This window comes from Oncorhynchus gorbuscha, linkage group LG17, assembly GCF_021184085.1.
Source record: "Oncorhynchus gorbuscha isolate QuinsamMale2020 ecotype Even-year linkage group LG17, OgorEven_v1.0, whole genome shotgun sequence".
NCBI lineage: Eukaryota > Metazoa > Chordata > Actinopteri > Salmoniformes > Salmonidae > Oncorhynchus > Oncorhynchus gorbuscha.
In genome coordinates this window covers 34,460,843-34,475,559 of record NC_060189.1, presented here as the reverse complement: position 1 = coordinate 34,475,559, position 14,717 = coordinate 34,460,843, and the positions used below count along the sequence as shown (strand labels likewise).

The following is a 14,717-nucleotide window of genomic DNA, read 5'->3' as shown; positions in this document are numbered from 1 at the left end:
CGTCTAACGGGAGGCCATGAATTCTGAACACATTCTCGATGATGATTTGTGCCGTCTCCTTAGCGGAAGGAAGTTTAGCGAGGGAATGAAATGTGCCGCCTTAGAGAACCTATCGACAACCGTAAGAATCACAGTCTTCCCTTGACAAAGGCAGACCGGTAATGAAGTCTAGGGCGATGTGAGACCATGGTCGAGAAGGATATGGGGAGCGGTCTGAGATTTCCGGCAGGAGGAGAGTTACCCGATAGTCTGCGCTTGCAGTCCGAACAAGCAGCCACGAAACGGCGCGTGTCACGCTCCTGAGTCGGCCACCAAAAGCGCTGGCAATAGACGCAAGAGTGCCTCGAACACCGGGATGACCAGCTAACTTGGCAGAGTGAGCCCACTGAAGAACAGCCAGACGAGTGGAAACAGGAACGAAAAGGAGGTTACTAGGACAAGCGTGCGGCGACGCAGTGTGCGTGAGTGCTTGCTTAACCTGTCTTTCAATTCCCCAGACTGTTAACCCGACAACACGCCCATAAGGAAGAATCCCCTCGGGATCAGTAGAAGCCACAGAAGAACTAAACAGACGGGATAAGGCATCAGGCTTGGTGTTTTTCTATCCCGGACGGTAAGAAATCACAAGATCGAAACGAGCAAAAACAACGCCCAACGAGCTTGACGGGCATTAAGTCGTTTGGCAGAACGGATGTACTCAAGGTTCTTATGGTCTGTCCAAACGACAAACTTGAACGGTCGCCCCTCCAACCACTGTCGCCATTCGCCTAGGGCTAAGCGGATGGCGAGCAGTTCACGGTTACCCACATCATAGTTGCGCTCAGATGGCGACAGGCGATGAGAAAATAAGCGCAAGGATGAACCTTATCGTCAGACTGGAAGCGCTGGGAAAGAATGGCTCCCACGCCTACAGCTCTGAAGCGCCAACCTCGACAATGAATTGTCTAGTGACGTCAGGAGTAACGAGGATAGGAGCGGACGTCAAACGTTCTTTTAGAAGATCAAAAGCTCCCAGGGCGGAACCGGACCACTTAAAACACGTCTTGACAGAAGTAAGAGCTGTGAGAGGGGCAGCAACCTGACCGAAATTACGAATGAAACGCCGATAGAAATTAGCCTCACCTAAAAGCGCTGCAACTCGACACGTGACCTTGGAACTGCCAATCACTGACAGCTTGGACCAGCGGAATCCATCTGAATGCCTTCAGCGGAAATAACGGAACCGAGAAAAGTAACGGAGGAGACATGAAAAGAGCACTTCTCAGCCTTTACGTAGAGACAATTCTCTAAAAGGCCTGTAGGACACGCTCCCTCGTGCTGAACATGAATCTCGAGTGACGGTGAAAAAATCAGGATATCGTCAAGATAGACAAAAACAAAGATGTTCAGCATGTCTCTCAGAACATCATTAACTAATGCCTGAAAAACAGCTGGCGCATTGGCGAGACCAAACGGCAGAACCCGGTACTCAAAATGCCCTAACGGAGCCTTAAACGCTCGTTTTCCACTCGTCCCCCTCTCTGATGCGCACGAGATGGTAAGCGTTACGAAGGTCCAACTTAGTAAAGCACCTGGCTCCCTGCAGAATCTCGAAGGCTGATGACATAAGCCTCAAGCGGATAACGATTCTTAACCGTTATGTCATTCAGCCCTCGATAATCCACGCAGGGGCGCAGAGTACCGTCCTTCTTCTTAACAAAAGAACCCCGCCCGGCCGGAGAGGAAGAAGGCACTATGGTACCGCGCCAAGAGACACAGATAAATAATCCTCGAGAGCCTTACGTTCTCAGCCGACAGAGAGTATAGTCTACCCCGAGGAGGAGTGGTCCCCGGAAGGAGATCAATACTACAATCATACGACCGGTGAGGAGGAAGGGAGTTGGCTCGGGACCGACTGAAGACCGTGCGCAGATCATGATATTCCTCCGGCATCTCCTGTCAAATCGCCAGGTTCCTCCTGAGAAGTGGGGACAGAAGAAATGGGAGGGATGGCAGACATTAAACACTTCACATGACAAGATACGTTCCAGGATAGGATAGAATTAAAGACCAATTAATAGAAGGATTATGACATACTAGCCAGGGATGACCCAAAACAACAGGTGTAAAAGGTGAACGGTAAAATCAAAAAGAAATAGTCTCACTGTGGTTACCAGATACTGTGAGAGTTAAAGGTAGTGTCTCAAATCTGATACTGGGAAGATGACTACCATCTAAGGCAAACATGGGCGTAGGCTTGTCTAACTGTCTGAAAGGAATGTTATGTTTCAGAACCCATGCTTCGTCCATGAAACAACCCTCAGCCCCAGAGTCAATCAAGGCACTGCATGTAGCACCCGAACCGGTCCAGCGTAGATGGACCGACATAGTAGTACAGGATCTAGATGAAGAGACCTGAGTCGCTCACCAGTAGCCCTCCGCTTACTGATGAGCTCTGGAAATTTACTGGACATGAATTGACAAAATGTCCATCAAATCCGCAATAGAGAGCACAGGCGGTTGGTGATCCTCCGTTCCCTCTCCTTGGTCGAGATGCGAATACCTCCCAGCTGCATGGGCTCAGTCTCTGAGCCAGAGGAGGAGATGGTTGCGATGCGGAGCAGGGAAACACCGTTGACGCGAGCTCTCTTCCACAAGCTTGGTGACGAAGATCTACCCGTCAATTCTATTTGGATGGCGAGAGCAATCAAAGAGTCCACACTGGAAGGAACCTCCCGAGAGAGAATCTCATCTTTGACCACTGTGTGGAGTCCCTCCAGAAAACGAGCGAGCAGCGCCGGCTCGTTCCAGTCACTAGAGGCAGCAAGAGTACGAAACTCTATAGAGTAATCCGTTATGGATCGATCACCTTGGCATAGGGAAGCCAGGGCCCTAGAAGCCTCCCCACCAAAAACTGAACGGTCAAAAACCCGAATCATCTCCTTTTAAAGTTCTGGTAATTGTTAGAACAATCAGCCCTTGCCTCCCAGATAGCTGTGCCCCACTCTCGAGCCCGGCCAGTAAGGAGTGAAATGACGTTTTCAACCCGAGCTCTCTCGCTTTTGAGTATGTGTTGGGTTGGAGAGAGAACACAATATCACACTGGGTGAGAAAGGAGCGGCACTCCGTGGGCTGCCCGGAGTAGCAAGGTGGGTTATTAACCCTAGGTTCCGGAGGCTCGGCAGGCCAGGAAGTAACAGGTGGCACGAGACGAAGACTCTGGAACTGTCCAGAGAGGTCGGAAACCTGAGCGGCCAGGTTCTCCACGGCATGGCGAGCAGCAGACAATTCCTGCTCGTGTCTGCCGAGCATGGCTCCTTGGATCTTGACGGCAGTGTTACGAGCCTCTGTAGTCGCTGGGTCCATTCCTTGGTCGGATCCTTCTGTTATGCAGGTGAATGAGGACCCAAAAGCGACTTGGCGAAAACAGAGTTTTTAATCCAGTAAGATACTTAACAAAACAAAAGGCATAATACTACTCCTGTAAAGACGAGAACAGACTGGAGACTTGATCAAGAACTGCAGGTTGCCTCGGGAAGGCACTTGAACCTAGCAGACTCAGACACCTGCTCACCACGCAGCATCTGAGGGAAACACGACACGACAGGGCAAAACATAGACACAGCACGGTGAATATAGACAAGGATCCGACAGGGCAGGAACGGAAAACAAGGAGAGAAATAGGGACTCTAATCAGGGAAAAGGATCGGGAACAGGTGTGGGAAGACTAAATGATTGATTAGGGGAATAGGAACAGCTGGGAGCAGGAACGGAACGATAGAGAGAAGAGAGGGCGGGAGAGTGAGAGAGGGAGGGGGAGAGAGAGGGATAGAAAGAGGGAAAGAACCTAATAAGACCAGCAGAGGGAAACGAATAGAAGGGGAAGCACAGGGACAAGACATGATAATAAATGACAAAACATGACATCTCTTGCATCTCTATCTCTCTCTCTCTCGCATATTTCTCTCTCTTTCTTTTGCATCTCTCTCTCTCGTATCTCTCTCTCTCATCTCTCTCTCACTTTCGCTTGCATCTCTCTCTCTCTCTTGCATATTTCTCTCTCTCTTGCATCTCTCTCTCTCTCTTGCATATGTCTCTCTCTCTTGCATCTCTCTCTCTTGCATATGTCTCTCTCTCTTGCATATGTCTCTCTCTTGCATATGTCTCTCTCTCTTGCATATGTCTCTCTCTCTTGCATATTTCTCTCTCTCTTGCATATGTCTCTCTCTCTTGCATATGTCTCTCTCTCTTGCATATGTCTCTCTCTCTTGCATATGTCTCTCTCTCTTGCATATTTCTCTCTCTCTTGCATATTTCTCTCTCTCTTGCATATGTCTCTCTCTCTTGCATATGTCTCTCTCTCTTGCCCTATGTCTCTCTCTCTCCCAGCATATTTCTCTCTCTCTCTTGCAGCTCTATATTTCTTCTCTCTTGCATATTTCACTCTCTTGCATATTTCTCTCTCTCTTGCATATTCTCTCTCTTGCCCTCTCTTGCATATTTCTCTCTCTCTTGCAATCTCTCTCTCTCCAGCTTGCATATGTCTCTCTCTCTTGCATATGTCTCTCTCTCTTGCATATGTCTCTCTCTCTTGCATATTTCTCTCTCTCTTGCATATTTCTCTCTCTCTTGCATATGTCTCTCTCTCTTGCATATGTCTCTCTCTCTTGCATATTTCTCTCTCTCTTGCATATTTCTCTCTCTCTTGCATTTCTCTCCCTCTCTCTTTCTCATTTAAAAAAATACATTGCATTAATGTCCTGTCTGCGTGCAGTAGGCTAGCAGTAAGCTGCTCATATTAGCCAGTGAGATAGGTACATTACAGCCGAATTGTCCCAGTCAATGGAAATCAACAGACACTGAGACTAGAACACAATCCCCCAGGACAGGGACATTATGTGCGTTTCCTTTTCATCCTCCCTCTCCACCAGTAAAGCTTTCAACCAAGATGAATACACAGCCCCTGGTCACAACAGCATTAACGGCAGGGCCTAGCGTGTCACAGAATGGGTTTGTGGGCCAGTGTAATGCGCCAGGCAGGCAGGCAGAAGGAAAAGCATATGAATAACATGAATGAACAACATCCCTTCTCTTCCCATCTATCCCCTCCGAACTTCTCCCAGGGAAAGAGAGAGAGAGGCAGAGAGAGAGAGAGAGAGAAAGAGACAGGCGGAGAAAGGAGAGAGATAAAAAAGAAGAGAGAGACAGAGACAGGAAGGATGGAGGGAAGGAAGGCTCTGCTCGTCAGTAGCGTCACACTTGACTAGGCCCCTGAGACGCTCCCAGTAGAACCTTCAGCTGCCAGCTGTCTGTTGCCATGAGGATGAAGTCATCTCCAGAGGCCCGCATGCTAATGTAATCAATCACCTCCCTGTGTGACACGTATCATCTCAGGTGGCGCGCCTGGCTGCCTCTCTCTCAGCCTCACAGCCTCAGCCCCACAGCCCCAACCTCAGCCTGGCTGCCTCTCTCTCAGCCTCACAGCCTCAGCCCCACAGCCCCAACCGGGCTGCCTCTCTCTCAGCCTCACAGCCTCAGCCCCACAGCCCCAACCTCAGCCTGGCTGCCTCTCTCTCAGCCTCACAGCCTCAGCCCCACAGCCCCAACCTCAGCCTGGCTGCCTCTCTCTCAGCCTCACAGCCTCAGCCTCACAGCCTCAGCCCCACCCTCAGCCTGGCTGCCTCTCTCTCAGCCTCACAGCCTCTGCCCCACAGCCCCAACCTCAGCCTGGCTGCCTCTCACTCAGCCTCAGCATTTCTCTCAGTCCCAGCCTCACAGCTCTAACCTCAGCCTGGCTGCCTCTCTCTCAGCCTCTCACCCTCAGCTTTTCTCTCAGTCCCAACCTCAGCCCCACAGCCCCAACCTCAGCCTGGCTTCCTCTCTCTCAGCCTCAGCCTCAGCCCCAGCCTCACAGCCCGCTCAGCCTGGCTGCCTCTCTCTCAGCCTCACAGACTCAGCTTTTCACTCAGTCCCAGCCTCACAGCTCCAACCCCAGCCTGGATGCCTCTCTCTCAGCCTCACAGCCTCAGCCTGGCTGCCTCTCTCTCAGCCTCACAGCCTCAGCTTTTCTCTCAGTCCCAGCCTCACAGCCCCAACCTCAGCCTGGCTGCCTCTCTCTCAGCCTCACAGCCTCAGCATTTCTCTCAGTCCCAGCCTCACAGCCCCAACCTCAGCCTGGCTGCCTCTCTCTCAGCCTCATAGCCTCAGCTTCTCTCCCAGCCTCACAGCCCCAATCTTAGCCTGGCTGTCTCTCTCTCAGCATCAGCCTCTGTCTCAGTCTGAGCTTCAGCCTCACAACTAGGCTTGGGCAATATACCATTTATACCGTATACCGGGTATTTCGAAATAACTACAGTATTTTTCAGGGGCTGCAGGGGTGCGTGCTATGCTTATAACTAGTTAAATATAGTTAAATATAACTATAAGAAATGTAAGATGTGTCAAATAAATGATATCCATCTCAGGGCTCCTGCTATGCATTTGGTTGGCTGACTTGCTAGGTAAGTGGCTAGATGTCAAGATGTCAAACTTCTTGGTTCCAGCAGAGATATTCAATCCCCTCTTGGATCAACATCTCTGTTGCCTAAATTGTTTTGTGCTTCCGACATTTTTTTTTAGATACAGTTGAAGTCGGAAGTTTACATACACCTTTCATAAACCCCACAGGGTGGGGTTCAGACCCAGGGACTCGAGCTTAATGATGAGCTTGGAGGGTACTATGGCGTTGAATGCTGAGCTGTAGTCAATAAACAGCATTCTTGCATACAGTTGAAGTCGAAAATTTACATACACCGTAGTCAAATACATGTCAACTCAGTTTTTCACGATTCCTGACATTCAATTCTAGAAAAAATTCCGTCTTAGGTCAGTTAGGATCACCACTTTATTTTAAGAATGTGAAATGTCAGAATAATAGTAGAGAGAATGATTTATTTCAGCTTTTATTTCTTTCATCACATTCCCAGTTGGTCAGAAGTGTACTTACACTCAATTAGTATTTGGTAGCATTGCCTTTAAATTGTTAAACTTGGGTCAAACGTTTCGGGTAGCCTTCCACAAGCTTCCCACAATAAGTTGGGTGAATTTTGGCCCATTCCTCCTGACAGAGCTGGTGTAACTGAGTCAGGTTTGTAGGCCTCCTTGCTCGCACACACTTTTTCAGTTCTGCCTACAGATTTTCTATAGGATTTGAGGTCAGGGCTTTGTGATGGCCACTCTAATATCTTGACTTTGTTGTACTTAAGCCATTTTGCCACAACTTTGAAAGTATGCTTGGGGTCATTGTCCATTTGGAATACCCATTTGCGACCAAGCTTTAACTTCCTGACTGATGTCTTGAGATGTTGCTTCAATATATCCACATAATTTTCCTACCTCATGAGGCCATCTATTTTGTGAAGTGCACCAACCCCACAACATGATGCTGCCACCCCTGTGCTTTACGGTTGGGATGGTGTTCTTCGGCTTGCAAGCCTCCCCCTTTTTCCTCCAAACATAACAATGGTCATTATGGCAAAACAGTTCTATTTTTTATTTTTGTTTCATCAGACCAGAGGACATTTCTTCAAAAAGTACGATCTATGTCCCCATGTGCAGTTGCAAACCGTAGTCTGGTTTTTTTATGGCGGTTTTGGAGCGGTGGCTTCTACCTTGCTGAGCGGTCTTTCAGGTTATGTCGATATAGGACTCGTTTTACTATTGATATAGATACTTTTGTACCTGTTTTCTCCAGCATCTTCACAAGGTCCTTTGCTTTTGTTCTGGGATTGATTTGCATTTCTCGCACCAAAGTACGTTCATCTCTAGGAGACATAACGCATCTCCTTCCTGAGCGGTATGATGGCTGCGTGGTCCCATGGTGTTTATACTTGCGTACTATTGTTTGTACAGATGAACATGGTACCTACAGGCGTTCGGAAATTGCTCCCAAGGATGAATCCGACTCGTGGAGGTCTACAATTGTTTCTGAGGTCTTGGCTGATTTCTTTTGATTTTCCCATGATGTTAAGCAAAGAGGCACTGAGTTTGAAGGTAGGCCTTGAAATACATCCACAGATACAACTCCAATTGACTCAAATTATGTCAATTAGCCTATTAGAAGCTTCTAAAGCCATGACATAATTTTCTGGAATTTTCCAAGCTGTTTAAAGGCAGATTGAACTTAGTGTATGTAGACTTCTGACCCACTGGAATTGTGATACAGTGAATTATAAGTGAAATAATCTGTCTGTAAACAATTGTTAGAGAAATTACTTGCATCATGCACAAAGTAGATGTCCTATCCGACTTGCCAAAACTATAGTTTATTAACAAGACATTTGTGGAGTGGTTGAAAAATGAGTTTTAGTGACTGTGTATGTAAACTTCCGACACCAACTGTGCGTACATCTATTATTTTGTTTTAAATTGCAATCCCGGTATGGTACAGAAACGGTATCACGGTATGAAAATCTGGATACGTCAAACCCTACTCACAACCCCAGCCCTAACTTCTCTCTCAGTCCCAGCCTCAACCCCAGCCCTAACTTCTCTCTCAGTCCCAGCCCTAACTTCTCTCTCAGTTCCAGCCTCAACCCCAGCCCTAACTTCTCTCTCAGTCCCAGCCCTAACTTCTCTCTCAGTCCAGCCTCAACCCCAGCCCTAACTTCTCTCTCAGTCCCAGCCCTAACTTCTCTCTCAGTCCCAGCCCTAACTTCTCTCTCTGTCCCAGCCCTAACTTCTCTCTCTGTCCCAGCCCTAACTTCTCTCTCAGTTCCAGCCTCAACCCCAGCCCTAACTTCTCTCTCAGTCCCAGCCCTAACTTCTCTCTCAGTTCCAGCCTCAACCCCAGCCCTAACTTCTCTCTCAGTCCCAGCCCTAACTTCTCTCTCAGTCCCAGCCCTAACTTCTCTCTCTGTCCCAGCCCTAACTTCTCTCTCTGTCCCAGCCCTAACTTCTCTCTCTGTCCCAGCCCTAACTTCTCTCTCAGTTCCAGCCTCAACCCCAGCCCTAACTTCTCTCTCAGTCCCAGCCCTAACTTCTCTCTCAGTTCCAGCCTCAACCCCAGCCCTAACTTCTCTCTCAGTCCCAGCCCTAACTTCTCTCTCAGTCCCAGCCCTAACTTCTCTCTCAGTCCCAGCCCTAACTTCTCTCTCTGTCCCAGCCCTAACTTCTCTCTCTGTCCCAGCCCTAACTTCTCTCTCTGTCCCAGCCCTAACTTCTCTCTCAGTCCCAGCCCTAACTTCCCTCTCTGTCCCAGCCCTAACTTCTCTCTCTGTCCCAGCCCTAACTTCTCTCTCTGTCCCAGCCCTAACTTCTCTCTCTGTCCCAGCCCTAACTTCTCTCTCTGTCCCAGCCCTAACTTCTCTCTCTGTCCCAGCCCTAACTTCTCTCTCTGTCCCAGCCCTAACTTCTCTCTCTGTCCCAGCCCTAACTTCTCTCTCTGTCCCAGCCCTAACTTCTCTCTCTGTCCCAGCCCTAACTTCTCTCTCTGTCCCAGCCTCAGTCCCAGCCCTAACTACTCTCTCTGTCCCAGCCCTAACTACTCGCTCTGTCCCAGCCTCAGTCCCAGCCCTAACTTCTCTCTCTGTCCCAGCCCTAACTTCTCGCTCTGTCCCAGCCTCAGTCCCAGCCCTAACTTCTCTCTCAGCCCCAGTCACAACTACTCTCTCAGCCCCAGTCCTAACTTCTCTCTCAGTCCCAGCCTCAACCCCAGCCCTAACTTCTCTCTCAGTCCCAGCCTCAACCCCAGCCCTAACTTCTCTCTCAGTCCTAGCCTCAACCCCAGCCCTAACTTCTCTCTCAGTCCCAGCCTCAACCCCAGCCCTAACTTCTCTCTCAGTCCCAGCCTCAGCCCCAGCCCTAACTTCTCTCTCAGTCCCAGCCTAACCCCAGCCCTCAGTTCCAGCCTCAGCCCCAGCCCTAACTTCTCTCTCAGCCCCAGCCCTAACTTCTCTCTCAGTCCCAGCCTCAACCCCAGCCCTAACTTCTCTCTCAGTCCCAGCCCTAACTTCTCTCTCAGTCCCAGCCCTAACTTCTCTCTCAGTCCCAGCCCTAACTTCTCTCTCAGTCCCAGCCTCACAACCCCAGCCTGGCTGCCTCAGTATCAGCTTCCGCCTCAGCCTCAGCCTCAGCCTCAGCCTCAGCCTTCCATCCTGATACAGAGAGGAGAAGGAGGAGAGGATATGCTAATCCTCAGATTGTACATGAACCATGGAGATGTCTGACAGTCTTGTACATATAATCCTATGTATTCGCCAAAGTGGCAACCTTAGCATCTAACACTCAGTAATAAGCAATGGAAAGATAAAAGGTGGGTTATGCATTACAGAATAATAACAACAATCATTTGATGTCAATTCGTTTTTTCAATGCATAAAATGAACGCATTATATATGCAACAACATGTTGCTCTATTGATATATGGGCATTGTAGACTAGACGACGTGTGAATTCTATATTTTTTTCCCAAAGAGAAGAAAGTCATACTTTTCCGTTCCTGCCAGCAGGTGGCAATAAAACCCCACTGTGCTAATCAGGCTTTACCAACGGGAGAGAATTCACTATGTGACTCACTGACTAACAGTGGAGATAAATAGGAAGAGACCGTCTAGTCAACAGACTGAGAATGCGTCCCAAATGGCAGCCTATTCCCTATGTAGCGCACTACTTTTGACCAGGGCCCGTAATGCTCTGGTCAGAAGCATATAGGGAATAGGGAGCCATTTGAGACACAGTATTTACATGGTAGAATAGCTACAGACCATGGGAAACTACCGACTGGACCCGACTGAAACTACAGATAACATTCAATATAACTTCAATCATATACTGTGGAGAATGTTGATACTAAAGGATTATACAGTACTAGTTATGTTTAGGTAGGATTCACAGGCTGGCTCGTATTAAACCCTACCAACATTGACATTGTCCAGGGCTGTGGAGAAAATGGCATTCAGACATCCCTGTGATGGCAGACACCCACTGGGGAGGATGAACAGGATACCATGGAGTCACTCAGGACCGAGGCTCATCGGGGCTGAGGTTCACTGGCTACGGAGGAGAATATAATATCTCTGAAAGGCAGCAGCCTCTATTGAGGGCCCCTCATGTGTTAAAGAATGACTCAATAGTCTCTCTCTCGCTTTTCATACTGTCTGTCTGTCTGTCTGTCTGTCTGTCTGTCTGTCTGTCTGTCTGTCTGTCTCTCGCTTTTCATACTGTCTGTCTGTCTGTCTGTCTGTCTGTCTGTCTGTCTGTCTGTCTGTCTGTCTGTCTGTCTGTCTGTCTGTCTGTCTGTCTGTCTGTCTGTCTGTCTGTCTGTCTCTCTCAATTTAAGGGTATTTATTGGCAAAGCAAGTGAAATAAATAATAAATAAAAGTGAAATAAATAATAAATAAAAGTGAAATGAATATAAACAAATGTACAGTAAACATTACACTCACAAAAGTTCCAAAAGAATAAAGACATTTACAGTGTTGTAATGATGTGCAAATAGTTAAAGTACAAAAGGGAAAATAAATAAACATAAATATAGGTTGTATTTACAATGGTGTTTGTTCTTCACTGGTTGCCCTTTTCTTGTGGTCACAGATCACAAACAGGTCACAAATCTTGCTGCTGTGATGGCCCACCGTGGTATTTCACCTAATAGATATGGGAGCTTATCAAAATTGGATTTGTTTTCGAATTCTTTGTGGGTCTGTGTAATCTGAGGGAAATATGTGTCTCTAATATGGTCATACATTTGGCAGAAGGTTAGGAAGTGCCACCTCATTTTGCGGGCAGTGTGCACATAGCCTGTCTTCTCTTGAGAGCCAGGTCTGCCTTCGGCGGCCTTTCTCAATAGCAATGCTTACGGAGTCTGTACATACAGTAGTCAAAGGTTTCCTTACATTTTGGTTCAGTCACAGTGGTCAGGTATTCTGCCACTGTGTACTCTCGGTTTAGGGCCAAATAGCATTCTAGTTTTCTCTGTTTTTTCTCTCTCTCTCTCTCTCTCTCTCTCTCTCTCTCTCTCTCTCTCTCTCTCTCTCTCTCTCTCTCTCCCCCTCTCTCTCTCATTACTTCTCTCTCTCTCTCTCCGAGTATATTGTCCTGCAGATTTCCTGGGTCTCTTACTCTCATCAAATCATCAATTAGCTCCCAGCTCCTTCGGAGACTTGATTACATGCTCTTCATTATTTACCTAATGGTCTAATTACATCGTTGGATGGGAGACATTAGCATGAGAGGCAGGCGGGAGAAGGAAGGCACTGGTTAGTGGTTTCTACGAGGCTACTCTATGTGAGAGGAGAGAGGAGACAAGAGAGCAGCGTGAATCACGAAGCTTTTGATGTGCTGGCTGGCTTTGTTGTCAAGTTGGATTATGTTGATTATGTACATATCCGACTCTGATCAGAAGATACAGGTAGGCAGCATGCTTTCTATTTGGCAACAATTTGCTGAATGATCCTCAAAAGCAGGTTAAACCGTCTCCTCTGATGTGGAGGTATTTAAAACACTGTCCAATAACTTCAATCCTCCGTCTGACGGTGGAGGAAACCTTTCCTTGTGTGTTGTGTACTAATGTCATATTACCAGAAGCAGGGTGACAGCAATGATTGATCGGTTCATAATTCACTTCATCAATACTGCACCCGTCACTTAACAACTGACCTTTGAATATTATTATATATATATATATATTTTTTTTTTACATCTCAGCAATTTAGCAGACGCTCTTATCCAGAGCGTCTTACAGTAGTGAGTGCAGACATTTTCAGACTTTTTTTCGTAGCCACACGGGTCAATATGTGTTGACATTTTGAATTCATATAGACACCATCATTATGAGCGGGAAGGATTTAGCGACACTTTCTAGTTTGGGAATACATGAACGTTGGAGCCATCTACTGTCAATGTCAGGGAATAGAATAACCCATGCTTGAAACAACAGCATCGCAGTAAAACCGTGTGTGACAGAGGCTGTGGCTCTCCTTACCTCTATCTTGCCCCATATGTCTGGGTGGTTGTCGTGGTGCTGGATGTCATCCTGCAGCTGTTGGATGAGGGGTTTACACTGTGTCTCTATGTGGGGGGCCATGGAAGTGGTGGTGGGCTGCAGCAGTAACCTGTTGCTGTCTCCCCTTCTGGAGCCAGTAGAGCTCCCTCTGGTCTCCCCGGAGCTCCAGCCCCTGTTGTTGTCTCTCATCCTACTCTCCCCGGAGCTCCAAGCCTCGTCCTCAGACAGTAGGTCACTGAGGGGGCCCGACTCAAGGCTCTCATCCAGGGACGGAGCCATGTCGCTGGACGAGGTGGGCGAGAAATGACCCATCCTCACCCGGAAGGGCCTCTTGTAGGGCTGTTGGAGGTCGGGGAGGCCCAGAGTGGGGTTGGGGCTGCCCGGGCCCTCGCCCTCCCAGTCTGAGTTGACCTCAGTCAGCTCCCAGTCGTCCACATCCTGAATGGACTCGTGGTGTCCTTGGTGGCCGGGTCTCTGGGGCAGCGCCTTGGCCAGGGTCTCCAGCTTCATAGCCAGCATCTCGGTCTTCTTCAGCTGGGCGGGCAGAGCCAAGAACTCATCTGACCCAAACCACCGCTCCTCGCTGGGGTTAGGGCTAGCCTCGGCTAAGGCTTGGGCTTGAAGGTGCCGCTTGGGCCCCCGGGGCCCCTGGCGCTGGATGATCCAGTCTGCTGCTTTTTTGAGGGGACTGGAGTCCTCGCTGGAGGCCTCATCATGGGACTCGTGGTCCAAGGGTCCCCTCATGGGAGAAAGTAGGGGGCTGTTTGTGTCTCTGACTGTCTGTGGATCATCCATGTCCCTGTTGCATTCTCCAGTGCCTGGGAAGGGGATGGGGATGGGGGAGATGTCTTGGGGGAAATGGCCTCCCCGCCCTGCCTCTGAGGAGCTCCTCTGCAGGGGGATGTGAGCTCCAGCAGGGCCCCCCTGTCTCTGGTACCGTCCCGCCTCGCTCTGTCTGCTGGCCTGCAGGTTCCTGTCATTCATTGCATGCAGGCTGTTGTAGGACTGACTGGCGTTGCTGGGGTACACAGCGTCCAGCTCCAGCCAGAACTTGGAGCGATCTGGAGGGTCCAGGAGGGAGGGGGTGCTCCGGCTCAGGTCTGCCTGGAACTGAAGAGAGGAAGGCCGTGTGGATCTCCTCAGGCTGAGACTGGTCTCAGCTTCTCCCTCCAGGTACATGGGCTTCTTCGGCAGGGAGGGCTGGGTGGGGGACACCTCGTTACTCATGCTGCCCTGGAGTGGGCGCTTGGAGAGCAGAGTGCTCTCGTTCTGGGGCGTGCCACAGTGCATTGTGGTTCCTGGTGCAGGATTGTTGTCCTCTCCTCCACTACAGAGTGTGTCTTTCAGTCTCTCTATGGAGGTCCCTGGCTCCTCCTCCTCTTGCTCTGGGACGACCCCTTGGTTCTGGTTCTGCTTGACCGTGATGGTCAGCAGATCCACACTCTGGATGAGCTCTGGGAAGTCTTTCTCCAGCCCGGGGTAGCTACACCGGGGATCCTGGCCCTGGCCTGGTCCACTGGTACCCTCCTGGTCCTCACTGGGGCTGTAGTCGCTGAGCTCGTAGGCTGTGATGCCACAGTCCAGGGAGAAGTAGTCCTGACTGCACTTAATGGTCAGCTGGCCACAGTCGTCCACTTCAGTCAGAGCATCCAGGCGAGTCTGGAGGGGGGGGGGGCGACGACACACGGAGGGGAGAGAAACATATGATTAACACACCACTTAAGTTAACACTCAAATATTCAAGTTACAATGCCT

General features: G+C 49.3%; 1 protein-coding gene across 4 annotated transcripts in view; it reads right to left on the bottom strand.

Moving 5' to 3' along the window:
• LOC124001251 (A-kinase anchor protein 6-like) overlaps positions 1-14,717 on the bottom strand; it is a 193,060-nt gene that overhangs the window by 136,397 nt on the left and 41,946 nt on the right. For all 4 annotated transcript variants that reach the window (XM_046307903.1, XM_046307900.1, XM_046307901.1 and 1 more), the window contains exon 4: positions 12,942-14,621. In XM_046307903.1, the coding sequence (XP_046163859.1) occupies positions 12,942-14,621 (1,680 nt within the window). The remainder of the gene's footprint in view (positions 1-12,941; positions 14,622-14,717) is intronic.